The sequence below is a fragment of the Chenopodium album genome, chromosome 23 (genome assembly GCF_948465745.1).
Source record: "Chenopodium album chromosome 23, dcCheAlbu1.1, whole genome shotgun sequence".
Taxonomy (NCBI): domain Eukaryota; kingdom Viridiplantae; phylum Streptophyta; class Magnoliopsida; order Caryophyllales; family Amaranthaceae; genus Chenopodium; species Chenopodium album.
Genome location: NC_137856.1, coordinates 2,864,723 through 2,887,208, shown reverse-complemented (window position 1 = coordinate 2,887,208; position 22,486 = coordinate 2,864,723). Strand labels below are relative to the sequence as shown.

General features: G+C 31.6%; 1 protein-coding gene across 1 annotated transcript; it reads left to right on the top strand.

The window, feature by feature from the left end:
- The first annotated feature begins 214 nt into the window (after positions 1-214).
- On the top strand, positions 215-8,549 carry LOC145609064 (calmodulin-interacting protein 111-like). The gene is made up of 11 exons (XM_081664634.1): positions 215-565; positions 1,106-1,264; positions 1,765-2,624; positions 3,214-3,418; positions 3,552-3,759; positions 3,973-4,469; positions 5,392-5,818; positions 6,090-6,170; positions 6,294-6,484; positions 6,570-6,757; positions 8,179-8,549. The coding sequence occupies exons 1-11, from the start codon at positions 266-268 to the stop codon at positions 8,258-8,260; spliced, it is 3,198 nt and encodes a 1,065-aa protein (XP_081520760.1). The 5' UTR covers positions 215-265; the 3' UTR covers positions 8,261-8,549.
- Positions 8,550-22,486: the final 13,937 nt, after the last annotated feature.

Below are 22,486 nucleotides of genomic sequence, written 5' to 3'. Positions count from 1 at the left end.
ATCTGAACTTATTTTTTCTGATATGATCTTATTCTAAAATAAGTAAAAATAAGGTGCACTTAACGGGGCCTAACCCCAATCAAAGACGTTTACTTAGTCCCATTTTTTTCCCTCTTCGTTATTGAACCAATGAACCCTTGAGGGTTTAAGTCCAAAAACCCTTCTTGCATTCCTGCCCTTTTCCCCTCCTTCTTCTTCTTCTTCTATACTCCAGTAGCAAAACCAACCCTTGTATACACAATTTACACACTTTCAGATTGACAAAATGTCTTCAAAATCAAAGAAAAAATCATCAAAAACTCCATTATCAAAGCTTCAATCTTCACAGCAAGAAAACCCACCTTCTTCACCTTCTTCTCAATCTTCTCCCTCCATTTTCTCTGAAATTGACCTCCAAAATACCCTTCTAGAAGCTTCCAGAAAGTTCCCTTCTTTCATCACTCAATCTGCTCTTATTGCCCAATTATCCGAGTTCGATTCCTCCCCCAACCAAAAGGGTAGCAAAATTTGGCTTTCTGAAGCTTCTATGCTTGCTTCTTCCATCTCCCCTGCCTCCCTTGTTTCGGTAATCCTTCTACTTTTTCTAATTCTTGTGTTTGTTTCTTGTTCTACTTAGTAGTATGGCTGTATTTACTTGCTCAGATTTTTACTGTTATATGACAGATTGTTCTTGTGAAATTGCATTAGAAGAGATAATTTGTGTTTTTATAGTCTTGTAATTTTGTGGGTTTGGTTTTTGATTGGATTATATGTTAATTGCACTAGCTTTCGTGGTTTCTGATTATAAATACTTCTTGTTTACTTCAAATTGCAAGTTTGATGAACAAATTTGAAGGAAATAGGACTTATATAGTATAATTTTATCATGTTTTGTATTTATTTCATCTTTTAGTGATTTATGTATGACATGAGACATTTTTGTTAAATGCATTTGAAAGCTTATTGTGGGTATTTATTGTTAATTGTAATTGCCATTCTAATGTGGGTTGCTCTTATGCACTAGATGTGTTTATTATAGGGTAATTAGTTTGTTGATAATTGTAATATTAGTATACTATTGTGTATTTTTGTTTATATAACTTACGGATTTTGCGTGATGTGGCAGGTATCACTCGCTTCGATAGATGGATATTCGAACAGTAGTTCTCCTTTGAGTTCATTGTCAGCAGAATGCAGTGAACAATTTGGACTTGATTGGGATGGGAAGTTGGATAACAAAGCAGGAAACTATTTTGCCCTTGCAACAGCATATCCTTCTAGTAAGGTCTAAGTGAAAAAATTTACTCCTTATGAATTTTGGTTTATTGAGTATGGAATTTAACTGGAAAAAGGATTGAAGTTTAAAAAATAAATCACCTGTTATCAGAGTTAATCAATTGTATACTGAGAAACCCAAATTCTGGGTATTGTTGTTCTGTAGCACAAGCTAATCTATATATTGCTGAAAGATTTTTAGCTGGTTCGCTCACCTTTTTTTCTCTGGAAAAAACCATTGCAAGGCCTTTATTTGTAAATCAAGGAATATGACATGGTGCACATAAGACTAGCCATCATTTTAAGGATTTTTTTAATTGTTTGGAGTGGGTGGGTTGGGGAGGATTTTAAATTCTTGACAAGTGGATATATAAATTTACCCCTATCATATTCTGATGTTTTAGATCTATGTTGAGAACCCAATCCACAATGTACTTTGAATTTGAAAACTATATAGCCAGTGATGGGTATGCATCCTATTGACTGGGTCTCATGTGTTGTCTCTTGCAGCTTTTAAAGAATGGAGTTAAAATCTCTTCTAATCTAAATAATACATTGGGTTGTCCTTCTGTTGGGAGAGTTATGTTTGTGCAACCTATTCAGGGTGGATCATTGACTACGCATATACAAAGTAATGGAAAGCTTCACAGCTCTTCCGTGGACCATTCTTCTGTACATTACTGCAAAGAACTATCATTGAGACTGCTACCATTCAAAAATGCTTCAGCAAAGATTATGGATGCATCTTCCCCATCTAGAAATTCTATTTGCAAAACCATGAAACAGTATGAAAATGGCAACCCTTCTTCCCCTCGGACACCCTCACTTGAACGCTCAAGGCCATGCTCTCCAAGTCCTAGCAAGAGTTCATTGACATCTGAAGATTTAGTATCTCATTTAAATGGGATAAAGGTATCCTATTTTGACACAATTGAGATGCAAGAAATCCTAGAAGATAAGGACGCAAACAAACTTCTGCAGTGTACTGCTGTTTCATGGTTATGTTCTCGTGCTTTACTCTGTGGAAACCTTGTGACTGTCCCAGTGCTCTCTAGACTTTGCCTTTTCGAAGTGGTGGGTTTGAAAAGTTTGTCATCTGATAGTACTATCAGAAATCCTAACCAAACTCCTCTACTTCATTGTGATAAAGAGGCATTCATCATAGATCGTGCAACAAAAATAAAAATTGGTTCACAGTCAACAGTATCATCAGAGACTCCAGAGAAAATAACTTCAAGTCCTGGTGAAATGGAATCTAAGGAAGTCAATGTAAAAATGGGAGTTGGAAGTACAATGTTGGGCGGACTATGCAAGGAGTACACGCTTCTGCGAGAAATCATCTCTTCGTCAGTGAAGAATTCCTTGTCAAGGTTTGTTATTAATTGCAAGTCTAAATATCTTTTTTTTCCAGTTTACATATGCTGGCAATATTCATCTTGTAATCTTCTATCACTAAGCTCATATGGAGACACTTACAGCTTCTGATGGTGGCATTTGTTCTTATTAGCTTTCAGCACCATTCACTATCATGTAGTAAAGTGCATTGTGAGTGCACTTGATCTTCAATAGTATCACTAGTGTCACTGTAGCTAATGTATGCAAAATATGCGATCTTTTTTTTTTGCAAAAAGCTAAAGAAATTGTGGAATATATTATAAAAAATGACAATTTATTGAACCTGGCAAATGATATTGAGTCTGAAACTCTGAATGGCTTTAACTCTAGATTTCAGACTGTTGAACACCTGAAAAAGTTGCTGTACTGGTGTCTGTTGTACCTTTAGCTTACTGGATCGATTACCATCATGGTGACTTTGTTCTTATCATGACAGATAAAATGTTTGATATTGTTAGTAGATGCTTCCTTATGTACTCATATATGTATATCCTACAGGAGCTTTATTATGATTCCCTTTTCAATTGTTGATATTGTATCTTGATTAGTATTTGACTATTTTAGTCTGGGGTTACGAACAACAAAAGGAGTGCTGCTTCATGGGCCACCTGGCACTGGGAAGACGTCCTTGGCTCAACTATGTGCTCATGATGCTGGGGTTAACTTCTTTAAAGTTAATGGACCTGAAATTGTCAGCCAATATCACGGGGAAAGTGAACAGGGACTCCATGATGTCTTCAAGTCAGCTAGTGAAGCTGCCCCCTCTGTGGTTAGATCTGCTTCCCTACTTTTTGGTTCCTAGATATTGTGATATGTAGACACCAAAGGTTTAGATGATGTTAATGCTTGTCAATTTGCCTGATATGTGTTGGATTTTGCTGATTAGGAAACTCGTTGTATAGGTTTTTATTGATGAGCTGGATTCTATTGCGCCAGCCAGAAAAGAAGGTGGTGAGGAGCTATCGCAAAGGATGGTTGCAACTTTGCTGAATTTGATGGATGGGATAAGCATAACAAATGGTCTTCTTGTAGTTGCTGCTACCAATAGGCTCGAGTGTATTGAGCCTGCACTTAGACGACCTGGAAGACTAGATAGAGAAATTGAAATAGGTAATTATCTTCCAAAAGGGTATCGTGTATCCTTGTGCTGCCACATCACAAACTTCATATGATATGATGTGAACTCTGTGTTGCCAATGCTTTTCATATGATTTTCTATACATGTAAAAGATAATGATATACTTTGTACTATATTATGTGATGCAAGAACAGCATAGGCATCATCCTAGGAGTAGATAATCACTAATGTATATATTTACACAGGTGTACCATCTCCCGATCAACGACTTGATATATTGACTACACTTCTGGATAGAATGGAACATTCTCTTTCATTTACTCAAATCCAGCAGCTTGCTGTGGCTACACACGGTTTTGTCGGAGCAGATCTGGCTTCCCTTTCAAATGAGGCAGCTATGGTCTGCTTAAGGCGTTGTATTCAGTCAATTAACTCTATAGATGATTTATATTCTAAAAGCTCTACTCATGATGGTTCTGGTGCGATGTCGGGAGATTGTGATGCAAAAGATGCCAGGGAAATAAATGTAGATGATCTTGAGGCTTCTTCGTGTTCAAAAGATTTGGAATTGACTGAGTCTATTACTTCTGTGCCATTTCCTAGTTCTGGGGAAACAGTGGTTAACAGGGAGGAAGTGATTTTAGATAGTTATGGGTGTTCTTCAATAGAATATATGTTGAAGATAACCTTCGAAGATTTTGAGAGGGCTAGAATGAAAATACGTCCAAGTGCTATGCGTGAGGTATGCTGGATATCTTTTCCCAGATTTTAAGTTCATAGAAAAATAGATTTTACTAGTATGCCAATGCCTTATCTCAACTGAATCTCAGAATGCTTATGTAGTAAATAAAATTTTGAAGGATTTTTTTGCTGACCATTTGAGACCAAACTTGATGATTTTAAAGACAGTAGTTTGAGAGAGTTTTGTTATTTTTTTTTTAAGAAATGATTATCAAATCCCCACATATAGTATTTGAAATAGAGCTCATGTCATTAATTACGGAGTATAATGTCTGTGTATTTTGAAGCTTATGAGCGTCTTGAGTTTACTTCTGTTTTGATCTATGTATTGCCGCACTGCCGTCTTAATGTTCTATACTTGTTGCAATAGGAAATTGTCTTAATCATTAGATGCACTTGAATCACAGATATTTGGAAATGACTAATTGCTGAACAGTATTGACTTACACTACATTGATGCTCTCTTTAACTTCCTTGCATTGCTGTTATTCATTGGGTATAGAGGAGAAGTACATTGGGGAATTGCTTTATAACTCTGTTAAAAGTAGAAGAATTTTTTTTTTTTTTTTTTTTTTGACAAGTGAATAAGCAGTTCTTAATGCAACATATGATTATGCTGGTATGTTAAAACCTATGTGGCAATTCTTTTTTCTTTTTGAGAATTTCTAACCTGAGTTTTGAAACTTGCCTCTGAAATGTGACATATTGCTGCATTACAGTAGGTATAACTCTGTGAATCTTATGCGATTCTATCCCCCCCCCCCCCTCCACTCCTTACACCCACACAATTCATTATGCCATGTGTATTTTGCCAGCCTTTGACATGTGAATTGGGATGTTGCTTCAGTCTTTCAAGTTCAACAGCTAGATTGATGTATGAAGTATGATTTAATCCTTTCCTCTCTTATCTGCTTGTTCTGCAGGTAATTCTTGAGATTCCCAAGGTCAAGTGGGAAGATGTTGGTGGACAGGAGGAAGTTAAGGCACAATTGATGGAGGCTGTTGAGTGGCCTCAAAAGCACCAGGATGCTTTTGAGCGAATTGGGACCCGCCCACCAACAGGAGTGTTGATGTTTGGTCCCCCAGGATGCAGCAAAACTCTGATGGCCCGTGCTGTAGCTTCTGAGGCAGGCCTGAATTTTCTGGCTGTTAAGGGTCCAGAGCTATTCAGCAAGTGGGTTGGTGAATCTGAGAAGGCTGTAAGAACGCTATTTGCTAAAGCAAGAGCTAACGCCCCATCAATAATATTTTTTGATGAAATAGACAGTCTTGCTGTCATCCGTGGAAAGGAAAGTGATGGTGTTTCAGTTGCAGATAGGGTCATGAGTCAACTTTTGGTTGAATTGGATGGTAAGCCTTTTTGTGTGGTTAGTAGCAGTATCTTTAGTATACTTAATGGAATTGGAAAATTTCCTTTATACTCTCGTGATCTACAATAAACTTGAACGGGAACTTGTTGTACAGTCTTAGATTAAGGTCCCCTTTTATTAAGTGGTGCAATGAAGGAAATCTGGTCTATTATAGTAAAGCAGGCTTGAGTATAATGTATGGTCACCAATGTTATTTCTTATTTATGTTATATATGATGGCTGGATCCCTGAGAAGACCCCTTTATTTCTAGGTCTGCATGGAAGAGTTAATGTTACTGTTATTGCTGCAACAAATCGTCCTGACAAGATTGATCCTGCCCTTCTTAGACCAGGTGAACCTCCGGCTTCTCTGCAATATACAGTCATGAATAAATGTTTGGTTATTTTTTATTCCTTTTCCTTCGCGTTCCTAACTTCAGAATATTGTCTTGATGTTGGACCTGGTTATTGAACAGGGCGGTTTGATCGACTGTTATATGTTGGACCCCCTTGTGAAGCAGATCGTGTTGACGTATTCCATGTTCATTTGCGTAAAATGCCTTGCAGTTCTGATGTTGACATTAGAGAGCTGGCTCGTTTCACTGAAGGCTGTACTGGTGCTGATATATCATTGATTTGCAGGGAAGCGGCAATTTCAGCTATTGAAGTATGTTGTCTTAGTTCTTCGGTGATTGAATAATTCATTATATCTTCAGCTGTAAATTTTTATATGCAAGTTTCAATGCAATCAGGAGGACTTAAATTCTTCAGAGATAAAGATGGAACATTTAAAGAATGCAATTCTCCGTGTACACCCATCAGAGGTTCAACCTTATCAAGAATTGTCTGACAAGTTCCAGCGCAGCGTATATTCCAAGTCTCAATCAGATGACTGGACATATCAACATCAGCTGAATGGACAAAATGAATCATCATCCTGGTAGAAGTTTTCTTCTTTTTCACTTTTTTTTTCTTTAGTCTAAATTGTTAGCCAACCTGCTTACAAAACCCTTCTAATTGCTTGTGATCCTCATAGCTTTTAGACCTGTTCATTGCTTTTAAAGGCTGAATTTTGTATGACTTTTGATCATTCATTGTGTAAATAATGTTAGTCAAGTAGGATGTTGCAGAAGATGGCAGTAACTGCCCCGTACATTGAGGATATAAAGTTTAGTAGCTGTTTTCTTTTGGTTTCTTGTAGTAAGAGAAAATGTCACATTGAAACTAGAAAATGTCTCTTTTAATGCGAAGTTTGCTTAAATTGGCCCTTTTTTTTTTTTTTTTGGCTTGGCTTGGCATACATCCTACTGGAGATTTACAATTAGAGCAGGGTTGATTATTTTCATTTAAACTAGCTCAATCTTCTCATGCATAAATAAGAAATAACATATTCCATTTCGCCATCAGACTGGCTGTAGCATGAAAATTTTTGATATGGAACTGGCTGTACCCTCGTTACTAATGTGTACTCCGTAAGTGTTTTTATTCTCAAGTTCACTTATACATCATATATAGCATTATACATTCAGTGTGCCGACAATTAGTTTGACATGTTTTTAAATTATTTTTGCAAGTCACTACCATATGGAAATCTGTCATCACTGATTGCGAAATATGGGAATTTTAAATTGCATATTAGGCCTGCTGCCTCACAGGATCTGGTTGACTTGTTACTTGGTGGAAATCTATCATGCTGGGTGTTGAATTAAGAATGCTGTTATCTCTCAATGACAAGGACATAGTGATAAGGAATATAATCATCATGCAATCTTATTAAATTGCTGTATCTGATGTGAAGAACATAACGAGTACAATTAGGATGATTATTTTAAATTAAACTAGTTGTCTTGGCTATTGCTTCTTTATGTGACTAAAGTAGCCTATAAGGATCTCTACTCATCCAATTATGGTGTAAAATATATATAGATGGCTTTAACTTCCGACTAATGAAAGTAAAGTAGGTAGCAGCTCTTTTTGAAAAACTATTGCGTCATTGTCACTGAAATCGTTTAATCACACTGAATGAGGATTAGCCTATTGCCTGTTAATTGCTCACTTTTTGCTCTTATAATATGATAATGTTGAATTATCTATGATTACCTTACTAATGTTTGAACAACTATGTGGGAGTTCATTGACGGATCTCTTTTACCCAACATGGTTAGCAGTTTGATTATCATTTACCTTTTTTTTGTAATTGTATAGTGTTTTTCTTGCTGGGTTTTCCTTTACTATCTTTCTTAGTTAATGATTTGTTGCTGATGGCATATTTCCTCCTTTTGTGAAAGTTCGTCCAATCAACATCAGATCTAGGCCATCTAGTAAATTATAAAGCTAATTTGTATTTATATGGAAAAGCAGGAACCCAGTGAAGTGGATTCAGCAGCTTGCTCTTTGGCTTCCAGCTACCTTTTCACGGCGAAACATCTCTTCAAACAGGTAACTAAATCTAACGTGTCACAGTTGTCGCAGATTCATTTCTCCATAAACATATAACTTGGATCAGACTCTGAGAGAGCTTCTTTACCATCTTTTGCTATGCACGTATGCATGCATGCATGCGCGCGCAAAATCAACCTCTGAAGTACATACACACTCACAAACAGAGATTTATCATTACTCAACCAAGATCTTGTGTGACACAATACCATGATATGTTCGACAAATGGGCAAACACCCAATCAAAGCAATACTAGAATGTCTGATACTAAATCTGTGACACATTCTTATGATAAGGGAACCCCAGATCTTGGTCCTTGGACAAGCAGTTTGTTACATTTTGTGGGGTTATTATTATATAATTAAATTATAAATATATTTGGATTATTTAGGCACATTTTGTTGCCCTCAAATTTGGTATAAGATTTAGAAGTATGTGGTGATTGGTGCTGGTAATATATGAAAAACTAGGTTAGATCCCGTGCCATGCACGGTGATCAGTATAGATTATTAATAGATAAGTATTATAAACATAAATTAGTCGAGGAATAATAAAAGTATGTGATATGTTAAATTGGTATTTGCAAGGCTAATTGTGGTTTCTAATACACAATTAAAATAAAAGTAGGCAAAAAATCTGAGCAATATTTTTTCTTTTATAAAACAGATCACAATATATTTTTAGGAATACAATTTTTGGTTTATAGTTATCCAATTTTATTGTTTTAGAAAGATTTGTGAAATCTTTTTATTTTAAATATACTACATTAATATGGAATATGTACAACAAATAAAATTATTTTTGAAATTTATTTGTTTCCTTAATTAATAGATTTTTTATATAAAAAAATAATAACTAAGGACACACCAGAGATGACACGTGTCATTGCTAGTGTGTCTTTTAGTATATAGTATTGATTGATTGATGTGTTTGTATTCTTTTGGTTGCACAGAGATTGTTGTCACTGTCCTACAGCTGTGGGAGGGATGGTCTATTTATATTTGTAGGTTCTTTATTGTCAATATTTGATATTTTGGAATTATTTCTTTTTTGTATGATGATATCTTTTTATTAAACTCATAATTATTCACCCTTTTATTTGTGATGTTGAAAGAATCTATTGAAAGGTGAAATTTTGTGTACGGATACCAAGTAAAAACTGTCATAATTCTAAAATATAAAAATTAAAAAAAAAAATAACTTGGAAAGAATTTTTTCTATTTACTCTCTATATATGCCATATGGTGAGTTACTTTGTTTTTTTTTTTTGGTTACTTTTTTTTATCTTGATTGGGCCTATAGTAATTACTCTTTTAGAAAGTTAAATTTTTGATTCTGTCATACTATGGTAATGATTTCAAGAGGTACTACATTCGGTCCTTAAATAATTGTTTTATATACTATACTAGTTAGAACTCTGCCAGTTATGGGATTTTAGGGCATGTTCTAATTTATTGAGCTGAGCTGAACTGAATTGAGTTGTTTATGAGGGAAGGAAATTAAGAACTGAGTTGAATTAAAATTAAGCTAAAGAGAACAAACCCTAAGTTGAACTGATTTCAATTCTAGATTGACCATGTTAGTATTTTTTTTTTTTTTTTTGACGGGGACCATGTTAGTATATGATAACTCGCTTTGTTAATTACCCTATAATAAAAGTGTAATTTTTATTCTATATCCGTTAATTGAAGATAAATCGCTTGTTTTGGGTGGTAAGATGTGGTCCGTCTAAGTATCTCAGTTAAGTAAGATTTGGCGAGTTAATGCTTTAAGCATCCCCACCCTATCCCGTACGTGGTGAAGTTCGATCCATGGACCTATATAAACATCTCAACTTCAAACTTTTCCTTATCAAATCAATCGCAATTGGTGAACCCCCCTTTCTCCTTTCATCTTTTGCAATTGATTCTTTCACCTAGGGTTTGGACGTTTGGTGGGGTGTAACAACTAAAATTATTAATTAACTAATTAATTGTACATGGAAAACATGCATTATAGGAGTTTGAAGTTTCAAGTACTTCTTTTGGCTATGCTTTAATCATCATTCATTATCATATTGTTGAGGATCAGATCAGATCATTCTTTGCCTTTCTGGCTCCCACTTTCTTTTGCATCATCCTTGTCTCTCTCATTAAATTATTAGCTACTCCTTGGATTTTGTATGATTAGGCATTTTTAAGGTTTTAATGACAATTAAGAATATTTAATGAAATGACTATTTACCTAAATGCTATTGGGTCATTTATAGTGTTAAGGAGGAAAATTTATTCCGACTTTCCTTGTACTGACTATTGTATTTTAAAATATATTAAATTGTTTCAAATAATTATTATTGTTAAAATATTATACTTCATACGTCTATATACAATACTCGCATATTAATACTCCGTGTATTATATGGTCAATTGTTCAAAATATGTTTATTTTCAATTTGAAAATATGAAGATACATTGTACGCGCCAAGTTTAACATAATTATGCCTTTTGTAACATAATCTTTTAACAAGTATTTTTTTTTTTTTTTTAAAAAAAAAAAAAAAAAAAAAAAAAAAAAAACTATAAATTGACTATTAATATTTGGATCATTTCATCAGTCATTTTTCATAAACTATTTATGAAGGAACTTTAAAAATATTTTTGTGCACCAAAGAGAGTATTATGATTGGTGCTATTGCTTACTAATTTAGGTTGATTGGACGACATCAACACAAAGATATATTTTAGTTATATACTTCGTATATATTAAACACACGGTTCAAAAAATAAAGAAACCTCTCGCTTCTAATCCTTTTTGGCCTTATTTAAACTGAAAGCATACAACAATACAATTTTTAACTAACTTTGACCTTTTTTTTTCCTGACTTTCAAAAATAAAAACCATCCATTAGTAAGGTGAATCAAGCACTTAAAATTTTTATCCTTCACTATTGATCATTCTCAATCTCGATCAAGAAAATTTTTAGGATTATTACAAATTTTGTATCTAAAACTGTATTTCTTTATTTGATAGTTTACATTATTCATATCAATAAAGTAATAACTAAATCCTCGGGATGTATAGTTAAACCATGCTGATAGATTTGGAATGTTTTCGCCTTTGTCGTAGGGATATGTCATATGGGAGAGTGGTATCTAGATCACTTTTGAGCAAAAATTCGTTACATTTGAATATTTGATTGATATTGATATGGGAAAAGAAAACGCTTTCCTATATTGATGATAGAGTTCACTAAACTTTGTAAAATCTTGGGACATCATACTTTGCTTGATTAGGAGCAATAATCTTTGAATGATGATGTCAAATCATCCCCATTGGTCATGTGTAGTTAGGGTAAAAGACAAAAGATATGTGAGCTTTCATGATTACAATATCTTAATAATGCAATTTTTTTAACTTTTTTTTCTAATTTTGGAGAGACATCTATTGGTTGGAGTTTTGACAATTGTTGTCAATGTATAATTGACAAACTAGTTATGTCCCGGATTGTTATGTGTCATTTGATGTTATTTACAGTATCTGTTTTGAAATTATAATTAGGTGCATGTATTTTGAAACAATATGATTGAACATTAAAATTGGTTAAACAGTAATAGTAAACTAATTGTCAAATTAGTTTACTTACATTAATAGTTCTTCAATCATAAGAAACTTCTTAAATTAAACCCTAAAAAAATGTAACAATTAATTTTTCATCTATCAAAAAAAATCACCGCTACCAAATTTTTTTGTATACTTTACTTCTTTAGTGAGTATTTAAGCCGTTTCAATTTTTAAACATGTTTTAGCGTGTAACTCTCTAGCTTAGGGTCTATTTTGATTGACTGGACTGAACTGAACTTATTAGAGCAGAGCTGAACTAAACTGAATTGAATATTTTATGAGAGGAGGAAATTAAAATAAGAAATGAAATGAACTGAACTGAACTTATTGGAACTGAACTGAAAATAAGCTGAAGAAAACAGGCCCTTAGAACATCTCCAGTGGTAAGCTATAAGGGCTTGTTGCTTACCTTGATACATCAAAATTTTGAGCTAGTATATTATTAAGCTACAAGGTGCTTTTGTCAAAATAAAATAAAATAAAATAAAAGCTACAAGGTGCTCAAATGGTGAGCAATAGAATGTTGTAGCTTGAAAAAAATAAGTAAATAAATTAAATAATTTTAATAATACACATGTCATAATATAAGTGGATAAAGTGTTCTTTGAAAAATCAAGCAATGTAGCTTGTTTGAGCAACGTTGCTTGATGTAGCTACATCAATATTGTCACTCTAATGGTAAGCTACATGCTTACAATTTAATTTAATTTGCAAGCAGGTCCTTTTTGTAAATCATTGGAGATGCTCTTAGTTCATGCCATTTTAACTTTTAGGAAGGACTTCTTTGAGTAGGGTAATGTTGCATTCATAAAAATCAAGTCTATTAAGACATATAATAGTTGATACAAGATTGGTTAAATTCACATTTGTTAACACTACTAACATTTTTCACATCCTATATAATATATAAAGTAGGAGCGAATGGTGTTATGTTATCCTCTTATCTTCTTTTTTTTTTTTTTTTTTTCCAATAAACCTGTTATCTTCTTATCTATCATATACTATAAACTTATATTCACACAAATCATGTGGATTCTTTTTTAATTTGAGGACTTATTTAATTTGGCATATACAAGCATTTTTAACTCTTAGGGAAAATATTCTCAACAAATTTGCACTTGGAGTTCATGAAAAATGGACCCACAAAAGATAGATACATATATGCCGAAAACTTTGATGTGCCAAAGCAACAACCATCCTCATTCATGCGTTAAATGGGACCCATCAATAAAACGTACTATTAAAGCCAAATACGTGTGTTATATAATGTGTCCTTTAAAAGTTTGAAGTGATTGACTCGACTAAGTTGGATCAGATTTGGACCATTTTTTAGTTTGAATCATTGTCCATCCTTGATTGGGTTGTGCTTAGTTGTATAAAAATTTATTATAAATAGTAATTGCATACTTTCTTTATAAATGGTTATTGACAAGTTGAATTTAACCATAGATATTAAGTGATCTTTTAATTGATTTTGCCGCTTTAAAAATTGATTTAGATTTTCATTGTAAGAGCAGAGTTTATGTGCTACACTTAAAGTCACAAGAGATTTGTTACTATTTCCGTCTGTATGTTTTATTTGTATCATCTCTTAAGAATTGTTTCATTTTCTTATAAAATAATGTCTCAAACATTAACCCTCAATTGCATACACTTGCAAAAGTAAATTGATGTGATACCTCCATCCACTGGTTAACTATTGATGCATAGGCCCTATTTACTAACATTGCATAAAGGATGGCATTTTTGTAAATAATGAAAACATGTAAGTGAAAGATATGATGGTGCATTATAGTACACAAAAATATACCATTGTACCATTAAGAGGGAAAATGTACCACCAAACTCTAGATTACCTTCCTATTTGCGAGCCAAATAAATAGGGCCTATGTGCCCAGGGGGACTCCCATCCACTTGCAAATTTTTGGTCCTAGCCGTAATAAAGCATGCGTTGTTTATGAGGCAAACAAATAGGAACTAAGCCCAAAGGAGTACTAAGAACAAATGATATGCTTATTTACCCCCAATGTAGCCAATGTAAGTGCTTTTTTTTTTTATATAAATATCAAAAGACTTATTCGCAACTTCAACATCGTGGAGTCTCACCATGTTTATCGATAATTAATCGAGCAACAGAATATATTTTTTTGGTTAGGTTACTTTAGATACGAATATTAGGATATCAACCCTAGACTGTGGGTGCCTTTTCAATACCTTCTCGTGGAATGTTGAATAAGTAGTAGTTTTCCCTTTTTATTTCTTTTGATAAGTCGTTAGGTATAGTCTTGAGAGAAAACTTCTCCTAATTATGTGTATCTTTTTTTCTTTTTTTTGAAAAAAACTATGTGTATCTTTCTTTCTTTTTTTTGAAAAGAAATTCATATGTACACAAACTAAATAGTATTGAAAATTAAACGACTTAGGTATCCCTTAGTATTCATGAATCATGTGTGTTTATCTAATCTTATTGTAAAACTTATGGATGGAGTTTATAATATTTCTAAATTGTAACTTATTTGAACTAAATTGTCCTAAAATAAGTGAGAATGAAGTCATATCACTCCTATCATTAAAGTTAATCTAATAAAAACAATATTAATCAATCGAAATGAATAATTTTATAGAATAAATACAACCGTAATAAATTCGTAAGTATATGTTTCAATCAATAATAAGTCAAATTCAAATTCAAACTGTAAAACTAAGTTTCAATCAGTAGAAAATTATTGTTTATTATATCAGCAAAGATCGGGTGAAGGAATGAAAATGACATAATAAAGTGAGTACAACTAACATGGCCTTAGGGCCTGTTCTGATTGGCTGAATTGAGCTGAACTAAACTAAACTAAACTTATTGGAACTGAACTGAAAATATTCTGAAGATAATAGGCCCTTAGTTCATTGTTTTAAATTAGGGTCTGCTCTCATTGACTAAACTCAGCTGAACTGAGCTAAACTGAACTGAACTGAACTAAACATTTTATAAGAGAAGGAAATTAGGAGCTGAACTGAGCTGAGCTGAGCTGAGCTGAACTGAACTGAATTTCAACGTATGAGAACAGGCCCTACTCTGTCCAACTTTAAGGTTCATATCTTGTGCCAAAAGTTTATTTTTATTTTTAATATTACTCATAAATATTACTACATAATTACATTATTCTATACCTTAAAATTAATACTTCTGCCATTATTATGTTATTGGCTTGAAACCATAGGCTTTTGCAGGAAGAATTGAATGAATATCATTTTGGGTTTACAGTGAATGTGTTGCATAAAGGTTGATTTTGTGTTCCATTCTTTTATAGCAAAAATTTAGATCATGTGGACTATATTCTCTACATGAAGAGTTTTCATTATGAATGTTGCTACTATTCCATACTTTCCAGCTTCAAAAGAACATAAATTTTATCTTACATTTAATAATGAATTGTGTCTTCTAGTCTCGTGAAATTGTCCCTAGGGATTGCCTTGAAAGTGGTGCAAAATAGGTACTTTAAAAAAATTAAATAAAAAGAAAAGAAAAAAAAGTATGTAAAGCTTTTTGCTCTATATTGCAAAGCACACAATCTTAGAAACAATTTTTTTCTTCTACAAAATCATTTTCTAATAGAAACTTCATCATTACACTCTATATATGATTATCTTTAATAAAATTGTTTCTTTCAAATTCATTTGAATTAGGACAATTAGTTTTTTATTTTTGTTATCCACGTACAGTCATTTAACTTGAGCTAATCATTTAGTTTAGGTAATTAAGATCAAGCAACTTGAACTAATCAAATGAGGACCGATAGGTTTGTTGTAGATTATAATAATGATTTACTGTAAGGAAAAAAATTTATCATAGAGTAATCACGAAAAAAGGATTTGACGTACCAAAATCTAAGTCTCCAATTAAATCATTTTAAATTGATGCTATTTTGTCATTTTCTCACATAATAAATTTGTTTTTAAAGCACATATTTACAAAAGAAAAATAAGTTTTTATTCAATCAAAATTTTTTATAAGAGTGTAGGTCTATCTTCCCCTTTTTAAACGAAGAGATAGAAAAGGCGTGGCAATTCTAAATAGATTTAGATTTATAATTTAAGGAAAAGGTAAAAAATTATACTACTATTAGATAATTTCCAAGTACCTATCCTTGTTCAACTTAAGGTCTGTTCACATTTACTTTACTGAACTGAATTGAATAGAGCTGAACTACACTGAACTGATTGGAGCTGAACTGAACTGAACTGAAATTAAGCTGAAGTGAATAGGCCCTTAATTGCAAGAGCAAACTTAAAAAATAACCTAAACAATGAAATTTTAGTTTCATTAAACTACAATATATATTGAAATACCCCCTCGTAAAGGTTATATTAAACAACAATGTGAAAAGAGGATATCAATGTCAGATCTCATATGCAACGATCGTGATTTTGCCCAATTAGAATATTATTAGAACCAATTTCTATTGAATTTGCTAGTTTTGATTTATACTATAGATGTCGTATGACTCTTTTATCAATGAATTAATTTTACTCTTAAAATAAAAAAAAAAATCATTAACCAAAAAAAATATTTATATATTTCTATTATTAAAATTTCATTTATTGTGATAAATAGAATATAGAAGTCCGTACTTAAAAAAAGAAAGCAACCTAATTCAATTATTGTAATGAAATTGACAACAACAATATAATAATAATCCTATTTCTTTTTTTCAATTATTAAAATTAGAATTAGATATAGAAATAGTGTAATAATAATAGTAATATTTAAATGGGTTTGTTGCAAAATAAAATAAAGAATGTTGAAAATGTAGTTTGTAACAACCTTAGTACTAGTAGTGTGTAGGGCAGAAGATACGATATTTTAAGCGAGCGTTCAAGTGGGAGAAATGTTGGCACTTGTAAGTCCAATCAATCCTTCTCAAACTTTGAAAGTGAAAGTTGCCATCATATTCATATCTGATTTTTTTTACAGCTTGGTCGTTTTTTTTCTTAACTATATGCGGCTTTTATTCTCCTACTCAACACTGTTTTTTTTCATGGTAATTTTGTCCAAATCAACACTCGTTTTTGAAGAGTCAACTCAGTTATTGATGCACCTTTAATTTATTTAACTGTCTTTTGTGATTTACGTAATTTATATACTTATACGGAATACTTCATATGTAGAGAAAAATATACCGTACTTGTTATGTACTTTCGATAAATGAACTTTTGTAATTTTTGATTTTTTTTTTTTTGTTCCTAATTTGACTATGTACATATGTCAATGAATTTTAATACTGATTCGACTTGTTATTAAAAAAAAATTATAATTGATCACTTATTAAAACGAATCAAACATGATCCCATATGATTATAGATTGAGAATAGTTATTGATTTATTATTACAAGATTCCAATTGATAATATAGAAAAAATGAAGGGGATAAGAGGTACTTTAGCTTATTTTGGTGTATGATTGAAATCTAATATGGGTTATGGACCAGTAAAAATGTTAAAGGTTGCATTGATATATGGATATTTACATACAACTTTAATTATAATAATACAACTATTGTTTGTTTTCACATTAATATATAACGTGCAACATAAAATATTATTATAAAAAAAAAATGAAAAGTCATAGATTAATAAGAAGAAAGATTCGTTGTAGATAAATCATACATACATTCATACAACATGTTCCTAGAGTCGTTGAATCAAAGTCGTTATCACAATAAATGAAAAAGAATAACTCCAAATAAAATCATCTCTCTTCCAATTTGTTCTATTTTAGAAAGTCACAAGTTCGGCGTAGAAGTAAGAAGTCTTTCCTATATTCAGCAAGCTACGAATACTTGGACCAGTACAATCATATTCAATCCCTTGTGCTAAAAATGCACCTCTCTTTTCATCGTATATTTAGTACGGAGTAACATACATTATCTGTTGATTTAGCATCTTAATTAAAAGGAGAAATTTATAGATTTTAGTACGGAGTTACATATATATACACATGATTGGTAGATTTAGCGTCTTAATTACAATGAGAAATAATTTGCAGATTTAGCACGGAGTTAAATACATAACTTTATGTTGCATAAAGAAACAAATAATTGTATGTACCTTGTCAAAAAATATATGGTACACTTAGAGCAAGATTAGCCCTAGGTTTTAAGACTATACATGACATCAGCAAATCACTTTTAAATTGTCTTAAGACAAGACTTCACAAAATTTATGCATTTATGAAGCAAAGTCTTATCAAAGTCTTAAATGGAGTCTTGAAAATTCAAGACCCAACTTAAGACTCGGTTCATACTTTATACACTGTATTTTGTCCATATACGTATACCAAAGCACACTTTTTTTCCAAAAAATATTATCGTTAACAATAATTTGATCTTATTTTATTGACACATGTAAAGTGTAAATCTAATTGCAATTGACTGTTGTATTTATTTTTATTGATAAAATTGGCTGTATATTTTTTGTATTTTAATCTAATGTATTCTAATATTTGCTATTATTTTTATCAACAAATAAATTATAAAAAAATGTAAATTTTTTGGCTATGGTATTATGTATATATATCGATCACAATATTCACGTAATTTCATTATTATTTATAATTTTATCTATTAGTGGTTTGATATTATTTTTCAAATATGTGCCTATGTAAAATACGTAATTTACGACACCATTGAAAATTATACAAACTAAAAATAGAATGTATATTTGAGTAATCTTAAATAAGTCTGATGAATGAAGATCTAAATTTAGTTGAATCTTATAGAGTCTTAACATAATTATAAAATATTAAAAATTATTAAAATCTGATGTGGCATGGGAAAAAAATCTTAAGACAAGACAGGGCTAATCTTGCTCTTAGGTGTATTTAAGAGTCTGTTCACCTTTACTTAATTTCAGTTCAGTTCAGTTCAGCTCCAATCAGTTCAGTTAAGTTAAGTTCAGCTCAGCTTCAATCAGTTCAGTTAAGTTCAGTTTGGTTCAGCTCTTAATTTCCCTCTCTCATAAAATATTCATTTCAGCTCAGTTTAGTTCATTTCAATTCAGTTTAGTTCAGCTCTAATCAGTTTAGTTCAGCTCATTTCAGTAAACGTGAACAGGCCCTAAGTTACGAGTAAATTTTTAATAATATTGCCCGACGAACAGTTTCCTTAAAAAAAAAAAGTTACGAGAAATTTTCAAGATTATTTGTGTAATTTTAAAACTCGTTGTGTAACTTCTAATAAAATGCCAAGTGACATCTTAATTTATAATTTCAAATACAGCTACCACAACATCAACTGAATTTAGCGCTTTTCTTTCGAACATAGGTGATATTTTAAATATATTATCAAAAGGTAACTTGTTTGCTTATTTCTACACTTGGATGCACTCTAATCAATTGCATTATCTTACTCATAATTAGGTAAATTAGTTCTTATTATGTTCAATGATCCTCTTTATATATTTATGAATTTTATGTTTATGAACATGGCAACAAATCGAATCTAGAAAGCTCTATTAAAACACAAATCAAGCTTAAAAAGTTTGGAATCAAGATTAACTTAGTCAAACCACTAACAAAGGAAGGCAAAAAGACAAATATGGCCCCCATTAATCTATAATCACACCTTGAGCACACAAAATGATTCCTTCTCAAGCAAAGTGACTAGAACCCAAAATAAATAAAATTAAAAAGCTTAAATTTTCAAAAAAAAAAAAAAAAAAAAAAAAAAAAAAAAGAAGCCAAAAATCAAAATTAAAGAGAAACCCCACTTGGAATATTACTAATGTATTTATTTTCTTTAACATTGGATTGGAACAACTCCCCCTCTTGATTCCCCACATCACCAAACTAAAAAAAATTAGTTATAAGTAAAAAAAATGAAAACAACAACCAAAAAAAAGAAAGAAAAAAAGGAAAATCATCAAAGTGACCTAACTTTGCATTTTCTTTTTCTTTTCGTATTTTTTTCTATTCCCTTCTTTTTTTTCACTCATACACTCAAAAAAATTTTCTTCTAAAGTCCTTCCTAATCCCAATCTCCCAACCCCTTTTTTTCTCTTACTTTTTAATTTTCTAGTACAAAGAATACAAAGCTTTCTTTGTCCTTTTGATCTCTTGTAATTTGTACCACTCGCATACAATTGCATGTAAGGCACGCGCCACTAGTGTTTTAGATTATAGTCATGTTTGATAGGAGTATAAAAGCTGTCTAAGAAATCTTATTGGTTTAATACTAGAGCATATGCGTGAGTGGATGTGACAATGGAGTAAGCTCCCTATTTAATTTGTACTCCTTCCATTTTTTTATTAGAGACCAATTTATAACATTTATTACTACATAATAAAGATAAATGAGACTTTAATAAAAGGACGAAGGGAGTATTAATTATGAGGATGACAGGATGCTCAATTTTAAAAGTGATAATAGAGTAAGGGCCCGTTCACATTTACTTAATTTCAGTTCAGTTCAGCTCTAATCAGTTCACTTCAGTTCAGCTTCAATCAGTTCAGTTCAATTCAGCTCTTAATTTTTCTCTCTCATAAAATATTCATTTCAGCTCAATTCAGTTCAGTTCAGTTCGGCTCCAATCAATTCAATTCAGTTCAGTTCAGCTCCAATCAGTTCAGTTCAACTCAATTCAGTAAATGTGAACAGATCCTAACACTACCTAGTCTCATAGAGTCATGGACATGTCTAAAAGATGGACTTATGTGATGAGGAGATAAATTAAGAGAGACATCACTTAAAATTATTTAAATGGATCTTATAAAATTTTGTATTAATGTATATTTAGGGCCTGTTTATATTTACTTAATTTCAGTTCAGTTCAACTTCAATCAATTCAGTTCAGTTCAGTTAAGCTCCAATCAGTTCAGTTCAACTCTTAATTTCCCTCTCTCATAAAATATTCATTTCAACTCAGTTCAGTTCAATTCAGCTTAATTCAGTAAATGTGAACATGCCCTTAAACTCAAAATATTGCTAATAAGGTGGCTAATTCAAAATCATCGATCTAACTCATAAAACTTTTGGTTGTTGGTTTTGTTTGGCCCAAATTTGATAGTCTACTACTCCGTATTTTAGTGATGGTATTTATTTACAATAACATGATATATTTTAGGAAATTCTAGTTTAGTCATGTACCTATAAAACAATTCAGGATTCTTTCAATAATATGGCGTGGGTTAACTTTAGAGACTTTTAGTGACATAATTTTCTACACAATTTATTAGTTTTATGAATTCACAATTGTTGATTTACATCATATATATGTGTGTTATATATTTTGGGAGTGATCCACCACGCAATCCACATCCTCTGGCCCTATTCACACTTACTGAATTGAACTGATTGAAGCTGAACTGAATTGAATTGAACTGATTGTAACTGAACTAAACTGAATTGAATTGAAATGAATATTTTATGAGAAAAGGAAATTAGGAGCTGAACTGAACTGATTTGAACTAAACTAAAGTGAACTAATTAGAGCTGAACTGAATTGAAATAAAACTGAAGTGAACAGACCCTTAATCTCCCTATACACTATTATTTAGATAGTGAGAGTTATTATTATTTACGTACTCACTCCCAATAGTTTATAGCTCATGCACTCCCTTATTTATATATATATATTTCCTATTTAATTTTCTCAATCTCAACCTCTTTGCTTCAGATACGTATGCACACTCAACACTACATTACTAAAATTGGTGATAGTGCAAAGTATAAATTTTTAATTGTGACTACGAGGAATACCAAAACTTTTTTTTTTTTTTTTTGACAAAAGATACTATTAAAGAAATGCAGAATACGAAAAAGTTATTTGATTACAAACAAAGAAAAAAGAGAAAATTTGAAATAATTATGAGTAATATCAAAGGTAGAATGAGTATTTGATTTATGCATTCATACAATAAGGCCCTGTTCATTTCACCTTAAAAAAATACTCGTAATATTTAGTAAGAATAATATTAATTCAGTAAAATTAATTTTATTTTAGTAAAAATAAGTTCGATTCAGTAAAAATATTTTCAGTTTAGTAAAAATCAGTAAACTTAAAAAAGAAATATAATAGAAAATCAGTAATAAAAAAAATCAGTTCAGCAAAAATAATTTCAATTCGGTAAAATTAATTTCAGTTCAGTAAAAATAATTTAAGTTCGGTAAAAATAATTTCAATTCAGCAAAAATAAGGTGAAGTGAACGGGGCCTAAGTGTGACCATGTGTTAATAATGTACGAAGTACATTGGTGCAATTATTATACAATATCTCATAAAAGTAAAACATAATGCATTTAAGGAAACGAATAAAAGTAATTGAAGACAGAAAATTTATAATATGACTAAACTTTTTGTACACTTGGCGTATATTGGCTAGTCGTAGAGACGTAGGGCCTGTTCACATTTACTTAATTTCACTTCAGCTCCAATCAGTTCAGTTCAGTTCAGCTCAGCTCCTAATTTCCTTCTCTTATAAAATATTCATTTCAGATCAATTCAGTTTAGTTTAATTTAGTTCAGTTCAGTTCAGCTTAATTCAGTAAATGTGAACATGCCCGTGGAGTAGCTGTAAACGATTTAAGGTAACTGAGTGATTTTTATATCGAGAATCGAGATAACTATTGATTATTTTAGTG

Coding starts and splice junctions, on each gene's coding strand:
- LOC145609064 (XM_081664634.1), top strand. CDS start 266: ATGTCTTCAAAATCAAAGAAAAAATCATCAAAAACTCCATTATCAAAG. Junction 1,265..1,764: donor CAGCATATCCTTCTAGTAAG/GTCTAAGTGAAA, acceptor TGTCTCTTGCAG/CTTTTAAAGAATGGAGTTAA. Junction 4,470..5,391: donor GTCCAAGTGCTATGCGTGAG/GTATGCTGGATA, acceptor CTTGTTCTGCAG/GTAATTCTTGAGATTCCCAA.